The 19,060-nt window shown below is 35.9% G+C and overlaps 1 protein-coding gene across 1 annotated transcript; it reads left to right on the top strand.

The window, feature by feature from the left end:
- The first annotated feature begins 15,867 nt into the window (after positions 1 to 15,867).
- LOC101422263 (olfactory receptor 4F3/4F16/4F29-like) lies at positions 15,868 to 16,806 on the top strand. Its single transcript, XM_058288148.1, has one exon. The coding sequence runs from the start codon at positions 15,868 to 15,870 to the stop codon at positions 16,804 to 16,806; it is 939 nt and encodes a 312-aa protein (XP_058144131.1).
- Positions 16,807 to 19,060: the final 2,254 nt, after the last annotated feature.

Below are 19,060 nucleotides of genomic sequence, written 5' to 3'. Positions count from 1 at the left end.
CACAGTCTTCCTCCCCCCCATTTCGTATAAGCCTATCTTCCAGTCTCTAGCTCTCTGAGACAGCTTGATTTACTTAATTTATATCAGAGATATCATGTAGTATTTGTCCTTCAGTTCCTGGCTTGCCTCCCTCAACATAAGGTCCTAAGATTCATCCATTTTATCCCATGTGTTAGTACTGTATTCCTTTTTACAGCTGAGTAGTATTCCATTGTATGTATATACTACAATTTATTTATCCATTCCATCTGTTGATGGGCATTTGGGTTGATTCCAACTTTTGGCAATAGGGAACAATGCAGCTATGAACACTGGTGTACATTCATCATTTCATGTCCTTGTTTTCAGTTCTTCTGGGTATATACCCAGCAGTGAAATTGCTGGGTCATATGGGAAATCTACAGTTAGTTTTTTGAGGAACTACCAAACTGTCCTCCACAATGGCTGTATCCATCTACATTCTCACCAGCAGTGTTTGAGGGTTCCCATTCCTTCACATCCTCTCCAACATTCATAGTTCTCTGTTTTTTTAATAGTCACCAGTCTAATGGATGTAAGATGGTGTCTCATTATAGTTTTGATTTTCATTTCTCTAATAGGTAGTGATGTTGAGAATCTTTTCATGTACTTTTTAGTTATTTGTATTTTTTCTTTGGAGAAGCATCTGTTCAAATCTCTTACCCATTTTTTAAATGGGTTGTTTGTCTTTTTATTTTTGAGATATAGGATTTCTTTATATATGCTGATATTAGGCTCCTATCAGATATATGGTTACCAAATATTTTCTGCCATTGGGTAGGCTGTCTTTTCACTTTCTTGATAAACTCCTTTGAGGTGCAAAAGATTTTAATTTTGAGGAGGTCCCAATTATCTGTTTTTTTCTTTTACTGTTTGTGCTTTGGGTGTGAAGTTTATCAAACTGTTTCCTATTACAGGGTCCTGTAGATGCTTCCCTACATTGTCTTCCAAGATCTTTATGGTCTTGGCTCTTATATTTAGATCTTTGATCCATCTTGAGTTGATTTTTGTATAAGGTGTGAGATGGTATTCCTTTCTCATTCTTTTGCATATGGATACACAGTTCTTCTAGCACCATTTTTTGAAGAGGCCATTCTCTCCCATTTGCATGGGCTTTCTGGCCTTATTGAATATCAGATGACAGTATATGTGATGATCTATATTAGAAATTTTTATTTGGTTCATTGGTCAGTATTTCTATCCTTGTGCCAGTACCATGCTGTATTGGCCACTACAGCTTTGTAATATGTTTTAAAGTCAGGTAGTGTGATTCCTGAAGTTTCATTTTTATTTTTCAACATCTATTTGGCTATTCAGGGCCTCTCTCTTGTCCAAATAAATTTCATAGTTAATTTTTCCAGTTTATTAAAAAATGCTGTGTTGATTTTTATTGAGATTGCATTAAATCTGTAGATCAGTTTGAGTAGGATAGACATCTTAAATGATATTTAGTCTTCCTATCCATGAACAGGGATATTCTTCCATTTATTTAAGTCTTCTTTGATTTCCTCGAAAAATTTTGTGTAGTTTTCTGTGTATAAGTCTTTAATGTCTTTAGTTAGATTTATTACTATGTATTTGATTTTTAAATTTACTATTGTAAATGGTATTTTTCTGATTTCCTACTCAGTTTGCTCATTATTGGTATACAGGAATGTTACTGATTTTTGCACATTGATCTTATAACCTGCAACTTTATTGAACTCATTTATAAGTTCTAGAAACTTTGTTGTAGATTTCTCAGGGCTTTCTATGTATAGGTTCATGTCATCTGTAAATAGTGAAGTTTCTACTTCCTTTTTTTCCAATTTGTATGCCTTTTATATTTGTTTTTCACCTCAGTGCTTGAGCAAGTACTTCTAACACAATGTTAAATAGGAGGAGTGATAGTGAGCATCCTTATCTTGTTCCTGATCTTAAATTTTAGGATTAAACCATTGCATATGATGTTAACTCTATCTCTTTTATATATACCCTTTATCCTGTTCAGAAGAGTTCCTTAAATTCCTATCTTTTGCAGTGTTTTTATCAGGAAAGGGTACTGTTTTTTGTCAAATGCTTTTTCTGCATCTATAGATATGATCATGTGATTTTTTCCTTTTGATCTGTTTATGTGGGGTATTACATTGATTGATTTTCTTATGTTGAACCATCCTTGCATACCAGGGATTAAACCCACTCGGTCATGGTGTATACTTCATTTGATGTGTTGTTGAATATGATTAGCAAGTGTTTTGTTGACTGTTTTAGCATCAAGTTTCATTAGAGATTTGGTCTTTACTTTTTGTGGTGTCTTTGTTTGGCTTTGGTATTAGGGTAATGTTGGCATCATAGAATGAGTTAGATAATGTTCCTTCTACTTCAATATTTTGGAAAAATTTAAACAAGATCAGTGTTAGTTCTTTCTCAAATGTTTGGTAGAATTCACCTGTGAAGCTGACTGGCCCTGAGCTCTTCTTAGTTGGGAGGATTTTAATGACTGATTCTATCCCTTTTCTTGGAATTGGTTTGTTGAGATCATCAATTTTTTCTTTTGTCAATGTGGGCTGCTTGTGTGTTTTTAGGATTTTTCCATTTGCTCTAAATTATCCATCTTGTTTGCATATAATTTTTCAAAGTATCCTCTTATATAATATTTATTTCTGGGGGTTAGTGGTGATATCCCTTTCTTCATTTCTTATTTTATGTGCATCTTTTCCCTTTTTATCTTTTTTTAGTCTAGCCAAGGGTTTGTCAATTTTATCAATCTTCTCAAAGAGCTAGCTTTTGGTTTTGTTTATTTTTTTCTAGTGCTTTCTTGTTTTCAATTTCATTTAGTTCTGCTCTAATCTTTGTTATTTCCTTCTTTCTATTTCTTTTGGGTTAGTTTGTTGTTCTTTTTCTGGTTCCTCCAGTTGTGCAGTTTGGCCTTAGATTTTAGCTCTTTCTTCTTTTTTAATGTAGGCATTTATGGATATGAATTTCCCTCTCAGTACTGCTTTAGCTGCATCCCCTATGTTTTGATATGTTATGTTTCATTTTCATTGATTTCAAGGTAGTTACTGATTTCTCTTGAGAGCTCCTCCTTGACCTACTGTTTGTCAAATGTGTTTTTTAACTTCCATATCTTTGAGCCTAATCTGATTCTCTGTCCCTTACTTATTTCCAGCTTCATTTCATTGTGGTTAGTGAAATTTATTTGTATAAAATTTTGATCTTTCTGAATTCATTGAGAATTGTTCTGTGGCACAGCAAGTGGTCTATCTTGGAAAATGATCCATGTGCACTCGAGAAGAATGCATATCCCATTGTATTTGTGTGTAATGTTCTGTATATGTATTAGGTCCAGGTCCTCTAATGTATAAGTCTTTGTTTCTTTATGGATTTTCTGTCAAGATGTTTGTCTAATGATTATAATGGTGTATTAAAGTCCCCTAGTATATTCATAGAGGCATCTATGTCTCCATTTAGTTTTTCCAGTGTTTTCCTTGTGTATTTTGAGATGCCCTGGTTAGATGCATAAATGTTTATGATTATTCCTTTTTCTTGATAGATTACTCCTTTTATTAATACATAGTGTCCTTATTTGTCTCTTAAAATAGTTTTTCACTTATAGTCTATTTTGTCTGATATTAATATAGCTACTCTTGCCCTTTATAGGTTATTGTTTGTTTGTAAAATTGTTTTCCAAGCATTCACTTCCAGCCTCCTTGCATCCCTAGGTTTAAGGTGGGTTTGTTGTAGACAGCATATAGAAGGCTCACATTTCCTTATCCATTCTTCCAATCTTGTCTCTTCACACCTGTGTTTAATCCATTATCATTCAATGTTATTACTGCCAAGGGATTACTTACATTAGCCATATTTTCTTTTGTTTATGTATGCTATATGTTGTTTTTATTTCTCTTTTTAGTTTGTTCTTACCCTCTCCTCCAACTCTCATTCTTCTGTTTTTTCCATTTGTCTGGTAGAACCCCCTTTAGTATTTCTTGATGTGTAGGTTCCTTATTGACATATTCTCTTTATTTCTGATTATCTGTGAATATTTTGAGCTCTCCCTCAGTTTTGAATGCCAGCTTTGCTGTATAGAGAATTCCTGGCTGGAAGTTTTTCTTTTAGTACCTTAACTATAGCATACCATTGTCTTCTTGCATCCATTGTTTCAGATGAGAAATCATACTAATCTTATCAAACATCCTTTGTTTATCATGGTTCTCTTTTCTCTTGCTGCTTTCAGTAGTCTCTCTTTGTCTTGAGCATTGAGCAATTTAACAAGTATATGTCTTTGAGTAGGCCTGTTAGGATTTGTACTCTTTTGGGTGTGCTGCACATCCTGGACATGTACGTCCATCTTCCTCAATAGTGCGGGGAAGTTTTCAGCCATTATTTCCTCCAACACTCCTTCTGTCCCCTTTACCTACTTTTCTCCCTCGGGGGTGCCTATAATGTATATATTTGTGTCTTTTGTGTTGTCATTCAAATCCATAAGTCCCTGTTGACTTTTTTCCATCCTTTTATCTATCTGTTTGTTTTCAGGTGTACTGTCTTCCAAATTGCTGATTCTTTCCTCTGCCTGTTCAAATTTGCTGTTATGTGTTTCCAGTGTATTTTTGATTTCTTGTATTGTGTCATTCATCACCTTACTATCCATTATCTTTTTATGTATGTTTACAGTTTCTTTAGCATATTCTCTCAGCATCTTCTTAATATCTTTACTCTCTTCCTTCACTGCATTAATTTGTTTCATGATATTTGTTTGGACATCTCTTATTACTTGTTCCATATTCTACATCTCCTTCTGGTTTTTAGTTTTTTCATTGGACTGGACCATAGTTCCTATTTCTTAGTATGACTTGTAATTTTTTGTTGGTGTCTATGCATCTGTTTATTTTGATGGGTTTATTCTGTTGATTAGCTTCTTTCTCTAGTCTATGGTTTTATTTTGTTGTTGTTTTTGTGTGTATGGTAAGGCTTCACTTTGACACTTCATTCCACTTATTCTATTTCCTTGTTGTTGTCTATATTCCTTTGAAAGAAAAAAACTAGGATGAAAGAAAAAGAAAGAGATAGGAAGAGAAAAAGAATAATAGTAACAGTAATAGTGAAAGTTAGGAGAGGAGCCATACAATTCCTAGGAAATGAAAAATTAACATGAGTAAGAAGCACAGAGGAATAAGATTAGAAAAGTGAAATAGAAACAATGAAACAGGAAACAGAATAGAGAAAAATATATAGACTGAATTAAAAGGCTAGAAAACTGAGAGTGGAAAAGAAAAGAGAAAGATGAGAAAGATAAAAGTAAAGAAAAGAAGGTAAACAGAGAAAAAGGAGAGAGAGAGATAAAAAACAAGAAAAACTGGAGACCAAATAAAAGACATGGAATAAAAGAACAATAGATATAAAAAGATATAAAGATGAAGGAGAGAAAAGAAATAGGGTAGGTAGAGTAAATTAGTAAACAAAAGACAAAAAGAAAAAAGAAAGTAAATGAGCAGGGAAACAAAGAAAGTGGATACACAACAAACAAGAAACAAGACAGCAGCAACTCATTTTAAAAAAGGAGACAGAAGAAACAAAAACAAAAAACAAAAATAAACATGGATAAACAGCATTCTCTCTTATATCCCTACGGATCTTCTCAGGCTGCTTGTGTTCATCAATCACTCATCCTGTAGCCTGTCCTCTGCAGGTTTTGAACCAGGTGGTAGTGAGTAAAATGATGGAAATTAAAAAAAGAGAAAAGCTAATACAAAGAGAATACATGTTCCTTGTCATTAAGTTTCAGCTGGATGTCTGATAACCTGATGTATCATTTCTCAAAGAGTCAAGAATTGAGCTAGGGATCTTGTGTGTGCTAGGCAGCAATTCTTCCACTAAGCTGTCCTACCTTCTTAGGATAATTAGCCTTTCAAAAGGCTATCTGCCCTTTTTTCCTTGGGCAGGAGAGATTCCTTGCAGTCCTCTGGAGTTGTGCTGATCAGCCTCCTGTCTCTGCCTCCTTTCTGATGAAATTCATCTCTTTACCCAGGTGTCTGAGCATGACAGCCTTCCTGAGGAGATGCCCCTCCCTTCTCCAGGTCGAGTTGGGGTCCCTTCTGATATTCAAGGGGGGCCCAGCTGGCTAAACCCACCACAAAGAAATCATTCTCCACCCTCCCAGGCCCCACTTCCCCACAGGGAATGTGCCCTCACACTCCTGTTTGGAGGCGCGGGCCAGGGACTCCAGGTAGTCTATCTGCCCTAAGGACTGGGTTTGTGTGCTGCTTTTGGCCACCAAGGCAAGCAACCCACGATTTTCCCCTGGTTTCCCTATCTGTACAGTACCTTCTTAGATGACTCAGAGTACTTCCTACTTCCCCATTCTATTTATATCCAAAGGAGGAAGACATTTGCTCTCCTCTCAGATACAATTCCCCAGGAGTTTGGCCCTCACTTAAAATCTCGGGGGTGAGAGAGGGGAGCCCTTCCTGGCAGCTGGGAAGTTTAATAACTCACAATTACTTGTTTTGGTTTCTTCATCTCTCTTACCCTCACTCTTCTGAGAGTTGTGTAGCAGTGTCCTGGTTTGCTGTACTCCAAAGCTGGTCCTCAAGGCAGCCCCTGGCTCTTTTTCTGTTGTTTTAGTGAGAGCTGAGACTTATATGACTAACCCATTGACCATGTTCCCACAATTCTTCCAGTGAGTTGTTTTTAATCTCTGGATTCAACATTTTCTCTTTGTCTTTCACTTACCCCAGTTAAATATGATATGCTTATATGCAGATTTTTTTGGTATATACTCTGCTTGTATATTCTCTGGGATTCCAAATCTGTAGATTGATATTGAGCATTAATTTTGGAAATCTTTTGTGATTTTTTTTGTCTTTCTTCTGTTCTGTTCTCTCTCTCTCTCTCTTTTTTTTTTTCACTTTCTGGTATTCCAATTACACATATGTTGCATGTTATGAAATTGTCCCACAGATTTAGGCTATCTTGCTCTTTTTCCCCATCTATCTCTGCTTTTTATTTATTTATTTATTACTCTCCCCTTCCCCTGCCCCACCCCAGTTGTCTGTTCTCTGTGTCCATTTTGCTGCGTGTTCTTCTTTTTGTCTGCTTCTGTTGTCAGCGGCACGGGAATCTGTGTCTCTTTGTTGGGTCATCTTGCTGCGTCAGTTCTCCGTGTGTGCAGCGCCATTCCTGGGCAGGCTGCACTTTCTTTTGCACTGGGTGGCTCTCCTTACGGGGCGCACTCCTTGCGCGTGGGGCTCCCCCACGCCGGGGACACCACTGCGTGGCAGGGCACTCCTTGAGCATTATCAGCACTGTGCATGGGCCAGCTCCACACGGGTCAAAGAGGTCTGGGGTTTGAACCGCGAACCTCCCATGTGGTAGACAGACACCCTATCCACTGGACCAAGTCCGCTTCCCTATCTCTGCTTATTTTTCAGTTTTGGTAGTTTTTATTGGCTGGTCTGCATATATATTTCCTTCATATAGGTGAGAATATGACAAAGTAAATACATATGTATGTGATTTTTACCTTTTTTACTTGAAATGGAGAATATGAATCTATAATTTATGTATATATTTGAAAAAATGAGTATTAAAAGGCATTTTTCTGTTTTTGATTCCTAGTATATCCTTTTGATTATATAATAGAATTTCCATTTCTCTGCTTACCATACTCTTCTTTTCTTGCATGCTGTCTACTTTTTTCTTGAAAATAATTAACACCATATTGTTATTTAAAATTCTGTGTCTGAATAATTTGAAAATGTGTGTCATATATGAGTCTTCAGATGCTTATTTTGTTTATTTAGACAGTAACTTCTCTTTTTCTTTTAGTATGCCTTATAGCATTTTTTTCTGAAAGTTACATATGATCTATTGTGTAAGGGAAATGGAATCCTTGAATTTCAATTTGTTCAACATTTTTCTTGTTTTAAAGTTGAGAGTGAAAGCTTGCAAGAGCTTTAAATTGTTGGAGCTGAAACAAAAAGTTCAGAAGTTATATTATAATTAGTAATTCATTCATTATGTCTGTTACTATTTGTCTCAATGAGTTATATTTATCTCTGATGTACTTAGTAAAGCCAACCCAAAATTCTGTGTGCCCATTATAAAAGCACATGTCAGCACAGTTGAAAGTCTCAAAAAATATTTTAGAGTGGGTTCCCAACTTCTCCAATATGACTTTTTCTCTTGGCTATATATTCTTTGTCTTGGGATCCTAAAAATTTAACTGCTGTGTAAGAAATAACATATACGAAACCTAACAGGTCAAAACAGCAAACATTTGTTATCTCATGTAGTTTCTGAGAGTCAAGAAACTGAGAGCTGTTTATTGAATGGTTTAAGTGCAGGGTCTCTCAGGAGATTGTTCTTAAACTATTGGCAGAGACTGCAGTCATGTCAAAGTTCAATTAATGCTGGAAACTCCACTGCCACATTGACTCACGATGTTATTAGAGGGTTTCTATTCCTCACTGACTGCTGGTTGGAGGCCTTAGTTCCTTACTGCATTGGGCTCTTCATAGGGTACTCACAACATGATAGATTCCTTTCCCCAGGGTGGATTGCTAGATTTAGCAAATTGAAATATTTATTTGGCAACTCTACCCTGGAGTAACAGAGAGGTAGCGATCCCAAGATGGAAGTCATATTGTTTTATTTTTTTAATTTTATTTTTTTAAGATTTATTTTTATTTATTTCTTCCCTCTTTCCCCCTTCCCCATTTCCCCCTGTTGTCTGTTCTCTGTGTTCATTCGCTGTATGTTCTTCTGTTTCTGCTTGTATTCTCATTAGGCTGCTCTGGGAACTGATCCTGGGACCTTCTGGAGTGGCAGAGAGACAACTACTCTCTTATGCCACCTCTACCCTCTGTTCTGCTACTCTTCTTATTTTCTCTCCTCTGTGTCTCTTGCTGCATCATCTTGCTGCACCGCTCTCAGCATTGGCTGTCACTCCTGCCCGGGGTGGCTTTCCCCATGCTGGGTGACATACCCATGCAGGAGGGCACTCCTGTGCAGGGCAGCATTCCAGTGTGGACTGGCACTCTGCATGGGCCAGTTCGCCATGTGGGCCAGTTTACCCTCACCAAGAGGCCCTGGGCATCAAACCCTGGACATTCTATATGGTAGACAGGAGCCCAATTGGTTGAGCCTCATCCATTTTCCTCGTTTTATAAATTAATCTAGGAAGTGATATATCATCACTTCTGTTGTATGCTATTTGTCACACAGTACAGAAGAGGAATCACACAGTGTTATGAATACCAGTAGGAGGTGATCATATTTTATTAGTTTCTCTCTCTTAACCCAGTACCAAGTCTTTTCACAACTTAACCTTGAGGTAACAACAGCTACAGCCATTCTAATGGGGGCTTCTGATAACTCATATTCCCCAAACCTACTGATCCATTAATCTGTAATTTTAACTACATTCAGAGAAGTTCCTGCAATATTTCTCTGAAGGCCAATTCATTTGAGAAGATATTGTTGCTGTCACCTCTGCATGTTTTTAGCCATCAATGAAACACTTTGAAGCCTGCCTTTCTTTCTGTTTTGTGAAGAAGGATAAATGCAAGAGTTTTAACCTTTTCTGAGAATTGTCAATGTCCACATGCAGAAAATACTATGTAATGTAATTTTTTATATTTTAAAAGATAAATAGAATGTTGAAGCATTCATTAATAAATTTAAGGATACCTGATGTCTTGGCTCCTTTTGTCAAATAATGAGTTGTAGGATTATTTGATATTACAGTTGATGTGCAGCTGCATTTAAGGTTTGGAAAGTACTTGCAGCTCTAAGCACAGAAATTTAAGATCAGAATAATGATTAATCACAGAAAACTTCAGAAACATAATTTCTAATTATCATGCTCTGGCTAAGAATTTGTGTCTTTGAGTGTATTTGCCCACCTCTTCAATGTGCAAGTACGTCACACCCTGATTAGATTCCAAACTGTTATTTCAGTGAAACAACTATATCATCTAGAGATCCTGACACAGTTGTCAATTTGAATTGAGACCAATTTTTTAATCATCATTATATTTAAAATATAAGAAAATTGTATTTTGTACTTTATTCTGAATTAAATACTCCCTTTGAACTTAATTTTGTGTCCTATAATTATTAGTTTATTGGTGATTTTTAAAAATCTCTTTTTCTGCTGTACTCTATCAACTCTTTTGGTTGATATCCTGGGGATTTTTACACATCATTTATTTAATAAAATTTTTCCTTTTACCAATTCTCCTTTCCCTGTAATGGAATGAATACTAGCTAGTATGTGAGGTATGGTATCATAGAGGTTGAGGGCTGAATTAGATTTTCTTGTCTGTTAAGACTAATTGCTGCATTGTTTCTCCAAGAAGTAAAGGGTATATGCACATATTCTACATCTCCATCCCTGTTTCTGTCTCTATTCCTGTCTTTCTATTTCCAATCTGTTTCTACTCTGGATATTCTCATTTTCTACATTATCCTATGTATTTTATGGTTACTCATGGTTGATGCTCTAAGCTATTGTTTGGACCTTTGAACACACAAATGGACTTAGTTAACAAAGTGTGTCAATATTTTTAAGATCTACAACTATTTTTTGGAATGTTCCCAAATTCTTTCATAGAAAAAGTAGAAATTACGTTTTCCTTTATATTAGATATTCCCCTGGGTCTCTTATCATAAAATAAAGATACAATGCATGTGAACAAAGAAAATGGCAACTCTTGATAAGAAAATTCTACACCTCTTTTCTCCCTCCTGACATTCCGATGAGATAATTCCCTTGGTCTGATGATCTCAGTCTAAGAATCCCAGAACTCTAAAGCTTTGCACAGTCATCACCTTCTGCAGTAGCTAATTAGTCACCTCTCTCAAAATAGCAGTGTTTTATATAGCTTCTTGTTCTAGGGAGGGTGGGTGGTGTGAGGTGGTTAATCCTCATGCACAAGAGGAAATCTGCTTTGGGTAATTTTCCTGACTCCTTCGCCATGCTTTCCTCTGTGAATTTTTGATAGCTTAGATGGGTCATGGTGGTGGTGGAGAGGGGTTGTAAGAGGTGGTGGGCTCCTCTGTATGATAAGAATAACTCCAGCCTCAGGTTTCTATGCCTCCAGAGAGGTAGGATGAAACAGCAAGAGCAGAAGGAGAAGAAATTTCATAAGAAGGGAGAGTTGGGGACATTTTCTGGAGAAAGGCATATGAAAGAAAGTGTGGCTAATCTTAATGGGGATCCAGATTTGAGAATCAAGGTATGAGAGAAAGAATTATCACCTTAACCTTACAATTACTGTCTCTGGTTTTACGTTCTTTGATTCTTCTTCTTCCTATTTTCTCCATTTAAAGGCTTCACTTATTTTATAAAATTTTCACTTATTTTATTTTAGGCTTCACATGCTGTATCTTCTAGCATGTAATTTGGTGAAACAATTTCAGTGGACCTCTAGTCATTAAGGATCTCTGTCTCTTTTGTGATATCTCATTCTGCTCATATGGCAAAACCAACCAACAAAGCAACAAACAAAAAAATACATACATTAAAATTCTAATGTAGCAGTTTTGAATGGTTTCACAGAAATACTCCTTGCACCTTTTCTCCAAGTTCATCACATCCATTTTCAACAAAATAATCATTATTGCTTGGAAACCTTTCTATTTATTGCTGCTATTAATGAACAGTTTTCCGTTTTTTTTTTTTTTGCAAAAAAACCTTTCTACCTACATTACTGAATATATCATTTATAGTCTTTCTGTTTATACCTTGTCACCATTCATTACCTATATATTTTTGTTTCTCTTTTTACAGTTTGATAGTTTCTCTCTTTTTAATGTTAGAGGACTGAACCCATGAATTTTTCTTAATCTTTTCCTTTTGTATCACTGTAGCATAAGAAAGTTACCACCACTTTTTTTCATTCCTTTCTACCTTGTCTCCTGTTGCAGTGCATGGAAGCTGAACTTTTTAAAAAGCAGGTAATAAATAAAAATAGTAAGAGTAGTGATATAATAATGGTGGTGGTAAGGACATGTTATTCTTTAACAAGTATTTCTTTCTCATGACTTCAAATTTTAAATGATTCCTAATTTTTTATGACTTTTCATGCTTATCATTTGTTATGGCTTCTTAATGAATAAATGAGCCCTTCATTTTGCTAAATTTTTTCTGACAATGAACCTTGATGTATTTGGTTCCTTCCCATTCTCATCAATGCTACGCCTTCCAAATTGTAGTAATAAAATGTGGGTTTAAATTTTGACTTTTCTACTAGTAGATGTGATAACATGGGTAAGTCAAGTTATACATGGGTTAAAAGTTTGTGTGTGCATAATGGAGTATGCTTCTGAGAGAAATAATATGAGTTCTTGTTTTAGATCATGAAAAAATAACCACAGATGCATGATGTCATGAAAACTTCACTGAACTTGTATCGGAAGACCTGATTTTTGCTTCCCAACAAGCTAGCTCTGTGATTTGGGATAAGTTGCCAATTTCTTTGAGCTTCAGATCCTCATTTATAAATGAAAATAATTCTACCATCTGATATATTCTTGCCCTTCCACCCCGAACAGGTGGTTATGATCAAATATGTAGGCATTTGGTATATATTGTGCCTGCTCTAAAATTCCATTATTACCTATTTTAGAAATCTTTAAAATCTGGTGAAAGCAAATCCATGTTTTCTTCTTTGCCTTTAAGGTGGATATGGGAGATCACTATTAATCTTTTCATGGAGGCTGGAAAACAGAAGCTGTTTCTCTGTCTCTTTTTTCCTTTGAAGCCTTTTTACTGTTTTCTAAGACTTCATCAATTTTAAACCAAGGCCTATATAAAATTTGCGAAAAGGTGCCTGTATTCTTCAGATGGGCATTTTTGGCAGGAATATTAGGTACTCTCTTGTTGGAAGAAGTTGGAAAATCTCTTAACAGTTTGGATTAGAAAATATCCTTAATGTATGCTGGACTTAATTGAAAAATAGTTTACAAAATTAAAAACTGTGGCATATTACAGCCATAAAGAAATGACTTTGCATCAGGGAAGAGTTATTAATGCAATAATCAAGAAATCTTTACTATTCGTTTCCCTCTATGTGGCAGTTTGAAATTATTTATGAATTCTGAAAGAAGATATTGATTATGTTTGTAAACTGGTCTGTTTCTCTGGGTGTGGTATCCTTTGATTATATTAGATTCAGTTGAGACATCTGATTAAATTATGTTAAGATTAGGCCTTCGATTCAACCATATCACTAAAGTGGGACTCAATGTTGAGTCCCAGCCCCTTGGGTTGATAAAATAGACTCTCACATGGAAGTAAACACACAGAAAAGTAGATAAGCAGGGAAAGAGAGGGCTCCACAGACATGCCCTGGGAAGAGAGATGAACCTGAGAGTCTACAGCTGACCTTGTGGAGAGAACAGAACAGCTGAATCTGGAAAGAAACCAGTGCTAGGGAGTGTGATGAGCCTTAAACCAGCCTACAGCTGAGATTGGAAGAAGCTGGGGCCACGGAGCCTTAAGAGAAAGAACGAAAGCTGAACCCTGGCAGATATTGCCTGCCATCTTACATTACATGTGGCAACAGAGTTTGGTGAGAAAGTACCCCTTATGGTACTTTGAGATGGACTCTTTAGGGCCTTGTGACTGTAAGCTTCTATCTGAAATAAATACTCTTATAAAAGTCAAAAGAGTTCTGTTGCATCAGCACCCTTTTGGCTGACTAATACACTGTGTATTGTAGGAAACAAAGAAGACAGAAGAAATTGCCCTTGTCCTCCTCAAACTTACAATGTATTTGTGGAGAGAGAATCTATAAAAATGAAACATTGAAGGAAGATGATTAGTAGCAAAGAATTTTCTCTAATGAAGGAAGTACACTGTTCTATCTTCTCAGAATACCTTCTACTTTCCCCTCAGCTTATCAAATTCTTACTAATTTTCAAACCTCACACCAAACTCTTGAGCCTTTTTAAAGTTTTCTCTGAATTTCCCAGCAGAAACTTCTATATCCTTACTTGCCAACAACAAACACCTGGGACGTATTCTATGTTGTGAAATATTGAGGTTTATTTATTATGTGGGAATTTATTAGTTTTCCAAATAAATTTTAAGTTTACTGACTTTAGGAGAAAAGGAAAAGATTATTATGACCTAGAACACCATGGAAAATGTCAAGGAGAAAACAGGACTTTTGTTAACATTTAAAGATTCCCAATGACTAGAAATGTTCAATGTTGCACTCTTTAATAAATATCTACTAGTTATGTACTAGTGCAACTGGGGAAGTACATTTAAAAAAATTCATCTAATAACATATGTGACTAGAGGTTACTGTATTGAACTGAAAGTGTTAGAGTTTGGATTATCTCTTCTCCCTTTATTATTTATCTATTATGTAGAATCCAAAGCCATATCTAGATTAAAAAAACAAAACTAATTTCTCTGTTTATAAGTACTTATGTGTCTCTCACTGGATTGTTACCTTCTCATTTGAGTAAATGAGAAACTTGGACTAGATAATTTCTGGGGCATTTGTATGGTAGTAGTTCTATGAGAAATTTTAATATTCATGTGAAACTGATTTTGTGTGTGCATGTAAATACAAACTAAATATTAAAGGCAAAATGTTAGGATTGAACTTTTTCATAATGTTGTGTTTCTTATGCCCTCTCCTTTCAGAACCAAATCTCAAGTTTCTTATGCATTCATATACTTTTATTTTATTAGCATTTTATTGTTTCCACTCCAAACTCCTCTGTTCTCTGTTCTCAACACACTTTACCTTTAGCAGCATGCTTAAATGTTACATATTGGGATTGAGGCACAGATGTGCTTGACTCACAGGTAGAAGATTACATCTTCCATGTGCTAACAAGTATTCCTACAAGAATAGGAGTGAGTCAGGGAGACCTGTGTAGTAACCAAGGATTTTGTCAGGGAGCTGTGAACATTGCCATTGCATGGTTTGAAGCAGAGAGATGACATGAAAGAGGCTAAAACCAATGGATGTAGGACAGAAGAAGGTTTTATGCCAAAGGTAGGGTTAGTGTGCATTTCTTCATCTTATGCAATCTCTAGTTGCTTAGGGTACTAATAGCTTTAGCCAAGTTTCACAGTCTTACAGACCATGAAGAATCTGAACAGATAAATCAAACTGACTTTTTTAACTTCCTTGATTTCCCAGATACCCCTTCCCACCTTGTATATCTTGGCCATGATCTGATTGTCAACCATCTTACTAGTAACTCCTACTTATACTTTAATGCCCACTCATCAATCCTTATTTTACTCTTGTCTTGTCCTATCACACTGCTGAGTCACCTATGTACCTTATACTATGTTCTGTTATACTCATCTTTCTCTGTGGGCTTTGGGTGCATTATAAATGTAATTGTTAGAAGTGATTTTAGAATTACTATAAGAGTCCTATTATGTACATGAGATGATGTGAGGTTAGGAGGAGAGACAACCTGAATGTGTGAAGAATATTCTATGGGCAATTCAAGAATAGAACTTGTGAGTTCTGGGAAATGGTTCATCTCCACATGTTTCTTTTCTGTTTTATGATGTACCACCTTTCCTGAACTTATCAATTTGTGTCATCCACTTCTACTATGTTTTCACATTTATTATCTTCTCTTTATAGGTTGAAAATAATTCTGAGAGGCCATGGTGATAAGAATATTACAAGTGGAAGTGACACAATTGATTCAGGTGACCATGGGGGAAATTCACTGTTTAGTTAAGGGACATAAAATTTTGCAGTGTGAATATCCTTGAACAATTAATCATTATAATTCTAGGACATTATTTCCATTCTTATTTTAGTTTCCTTTTTATTTTCTTTTATGTGTTAACACTGGAGGTGCTCAGCTGATAAATCAATGGATGGAGTGAATCACTCTGTGGTGTCAGAGTTTGAGTTCCTGGGAATATCTAATTCCTGGGATATCCAACTTCTTCTCTTTCTGTTCTCCTTCATGTTTTATGTGGCATGCATCATTGCAAACACCCTCATTGTTCTCACTGTGGCCTCTGATCCTCACTTACACTCCCCAATGTACTTTCTGTTGGCCAATCTTTCATTCACTGACTTGAGTGTTTCCTCGGTCATTTCTCCAAAGATGATTTATGACATTTTCAGAAAGCACAAAGTCATCTCCTTTGGAGGCTGTGTCAGTCAGATGTTCTTCCTCCACATCATTGGTGGTACAGAGATGGTGCTCCTCATAACCATGGCTTTTGACAGATATGTTGCCATATGTAAGCCCCTCCAGTACTTGACTATTATGAGCCGGAAAATGTGTATTTTGCTTCTGGTTGCTTCATGGATAATTGGCTTCATCCATTCTGTGACTCAACTGGTTTTTATTATAAAATTGCCGTTCTGTGGCCCTAATGTGTTGGATAGTTTTTACTGTGACCTTCCTCGGTTCATCAAACTTGCCTGCATAGACACCTACAGACTAGAGTTCATGGTCACAGTCAACAGTGGATTCATATCTCTGGGATCATTTGTCATTTTGATTATCTCCTACATTTTTATCCTGGTCACAGTTTGGAAACACTCTTCAGCGGGCTTATCCAAGGCTCTCTCCACTTTGTCATCTCATATCATGGTGGTAACTTTGTTCTTTGGCCCTTGCATCTTCGTTTATACTTGGCCTTACTCCACATCACATGTAGACAAATTACTAGCTGTTTTTGATGCAGTTCTCACTCCTTTTCTGAATCCAGTCATCTATACATTCAGGAACAAAGACATGAAGATGGCAATGAGGAGATTATGCAGCCAACTTATTATTTATCGAAAGATTTCTTAAATGAGAAAAGTTTTATGAGTTTTCTTACTTGACATATAAGCATATTAAGTTTATATTGTTTCAATGTCTTGAGTTTCCAAGTTCTTTCCTGATATTTACTTGACCTTAGATTAAAATAGTATTGTTCTTTTCAAATATTAATTGATATATTGTTTTGCTGCCTATGATTGAAGGAAGCAAGTGTTTCAATGAAATGTACCTCTGGGAGAAGGCCAATTGTTTTTCTCTCAGGTGACATCACTTTGGTGAATTTACTATGTTCTAGGGTTTAAAACTGAGTCACTTCATTGTCACAGAATGGGCTATATAAGGAAATTTTGTTTGACTTAGTAAATGGGCATCAGAAGGGAATAAATATATCTATCTGTTGTCACTTTTAATTTGTTCCCTCTCCTGCCCCCACCAAATCTGTCAAACAGTCTGGACTTCAACATAGGCATGACTCATTCTTTTATTACATGGAAGTCTCTAGGGGTCAAGGGATGATGTGAACATTAATAAGCAGGGAATCAAAGCAAGAAGAATTAGCTGGGTTTTTTGAATATTTTATGATATCATGTTTTAATAGGAGATTAATGCCTATGTGGTCACACTAGGATAAATAAGCCATCACAATAGAGAAAATAGAATCCTGTGGTCAGGGCACCTTTTTGTCTGCAGGGTGCTGTTTGTGTTTGCACTGTTTTCCAGCTTCTCCAACCTCTACATTCTTCAGGGAACATTCTTAATTTACATATTTAACTAGCCAGATTCTTCCCCTTCCTTCTTTTCATGTAAGACAATTTCTGTTGCACTTGTATGATTTCAGCCATTGCAAGCTAAGTTTAGTAGGGAGATGTTTTATATATGAATATATCCCATCTATAAGAATGAGAGATTTGCATAAACACATTTAGAAATTACAATTCATATCCATTTCAAGGAAGAAAACCAAAGGTCATTATCAGGTAGAGATGTATTGCAAAAGACTCTGTCCTTTATACATTCTCAATATATTTTAACCAGTTTATCAGCATTTCTATTGTCTTATAAGCAATCCTTATTTGGAATGAATAAACCTCATAATTTATTCCATATGTTAACTTACTAGCTTTTTTTTTTTGAGATACTGCTGTGGATTGAACCTGGGACCTTGTATGTGGGAAGTTGGCACTCAACCACTGAGCCACATTGGCTTCCCCAAGTTGGCTTTATCATCTGTTTTGCTTGTTGTTTGTTTTTGTTTTTTCAGGAGGCACTGGATTGGAACCCAGGACCTCCCATGTGGGAGGCAGGCACTCAACTGCTGGAGCCACATCCACTCCCTAGTGTTCTTTTTCTTTCCAATGTTAATTTATTATTTATTCTTTCAGAAACCTTTGTTGGATACTTGGAAAGTATATCTACAGTTTACTAGCCAGAACTTGTACTAATCATCCCTTCAGTTTGTTTTGAAGAAGTTGTGTTTGCTAATTAGAAATTTCACTGGCTATTCTCTTCCATGATTAAACAATATTCTGTAGTTCGTAGCAGTGATTCCTAAACTTCTCATTGTGTGTGTTGACATAGAGAAAGCTTTCTCCTCACAGTGCATTTCTATCCTACCTTCCTCTCAGTCTACATCTATGACAAGAAATTTTTTTTTTTGGCACCAGAGTTTAGGACTTTTAATTTGTTCCAAAGTCACTGAAGCAAAAATCATGATAAAACATTATGCTTTCCTTTATACTCCCCAATGCAAAAAACTACTCATTGGAAAAATTGTTTTGTACATGGCATGAAACTTCATATAAATTCAAAACTTACAGATAAGGGTTAGTTCTATCACTCATCTCTTTAAAAAGTTTATGACTATCCACTATGAAAAGATATTTTAACCAACAGCATAGTGATTGTGTATTTCTGGGTATTAATGTAAAACTTTGTCAAAGACCATTCCTTTTAGTCTAAAGAAATATCCACTTTTTGGTGACATCTACTGTTGTCTGCCCAGATCAGCATCCTGTTTCTTCTTGTAAATGTACCTCTATCTTGAAATAACCATATAATATCATTCAAAGATGACATCTTATAGATTCTATGTCTTTGGCAAAACTGATTGGTCTAAGGTTTGGCTGCTGCACCAAGTGATAATGACATACCTTCTAATATAGGTGAATGTGGCAGGTAGAGTCTCTGACCAGGATGTACCAATCTGATCTTTTCTCCAGAATGTTTAAACCTGAGAACAGAGAGAAAGCAAATCACAGTCCCTTTGGAATTGTCAGGTGTGGAA

The sequence above is a fragment of the Dasypus novemcinctus genome, chromosome 3 (assembly GCF_030445035.2).
Source record: "Dasypus novemcinctus isolate mDasNov1 chromosome 3, mDasNov1.1.hap2, whole genome shotgun sequence".
In the NCBI taxonomy this organism is placed as follows: Eukaryota; Metazoa; Chordata; class Mammalia; order Cingulata; family Dasypodidae; genus Dasypus; species Dasypus novemcinctus.
The sequence above is the reverse complement of the archived record's forward strand: the minus strand, read 5'-3'. Positions and strand labels throughout refer to the sequence as shown.

Bases quoted from the DNA above. Each gene is read 5' to 3' on its own strand.
- LOC101422263 (XM_058288148.1), top strand. From the start codon at position 15,868: ATGGATGGAGTGAATCACTCTGTGGTGTCAGAGTTTGAGTTCCTGGGA.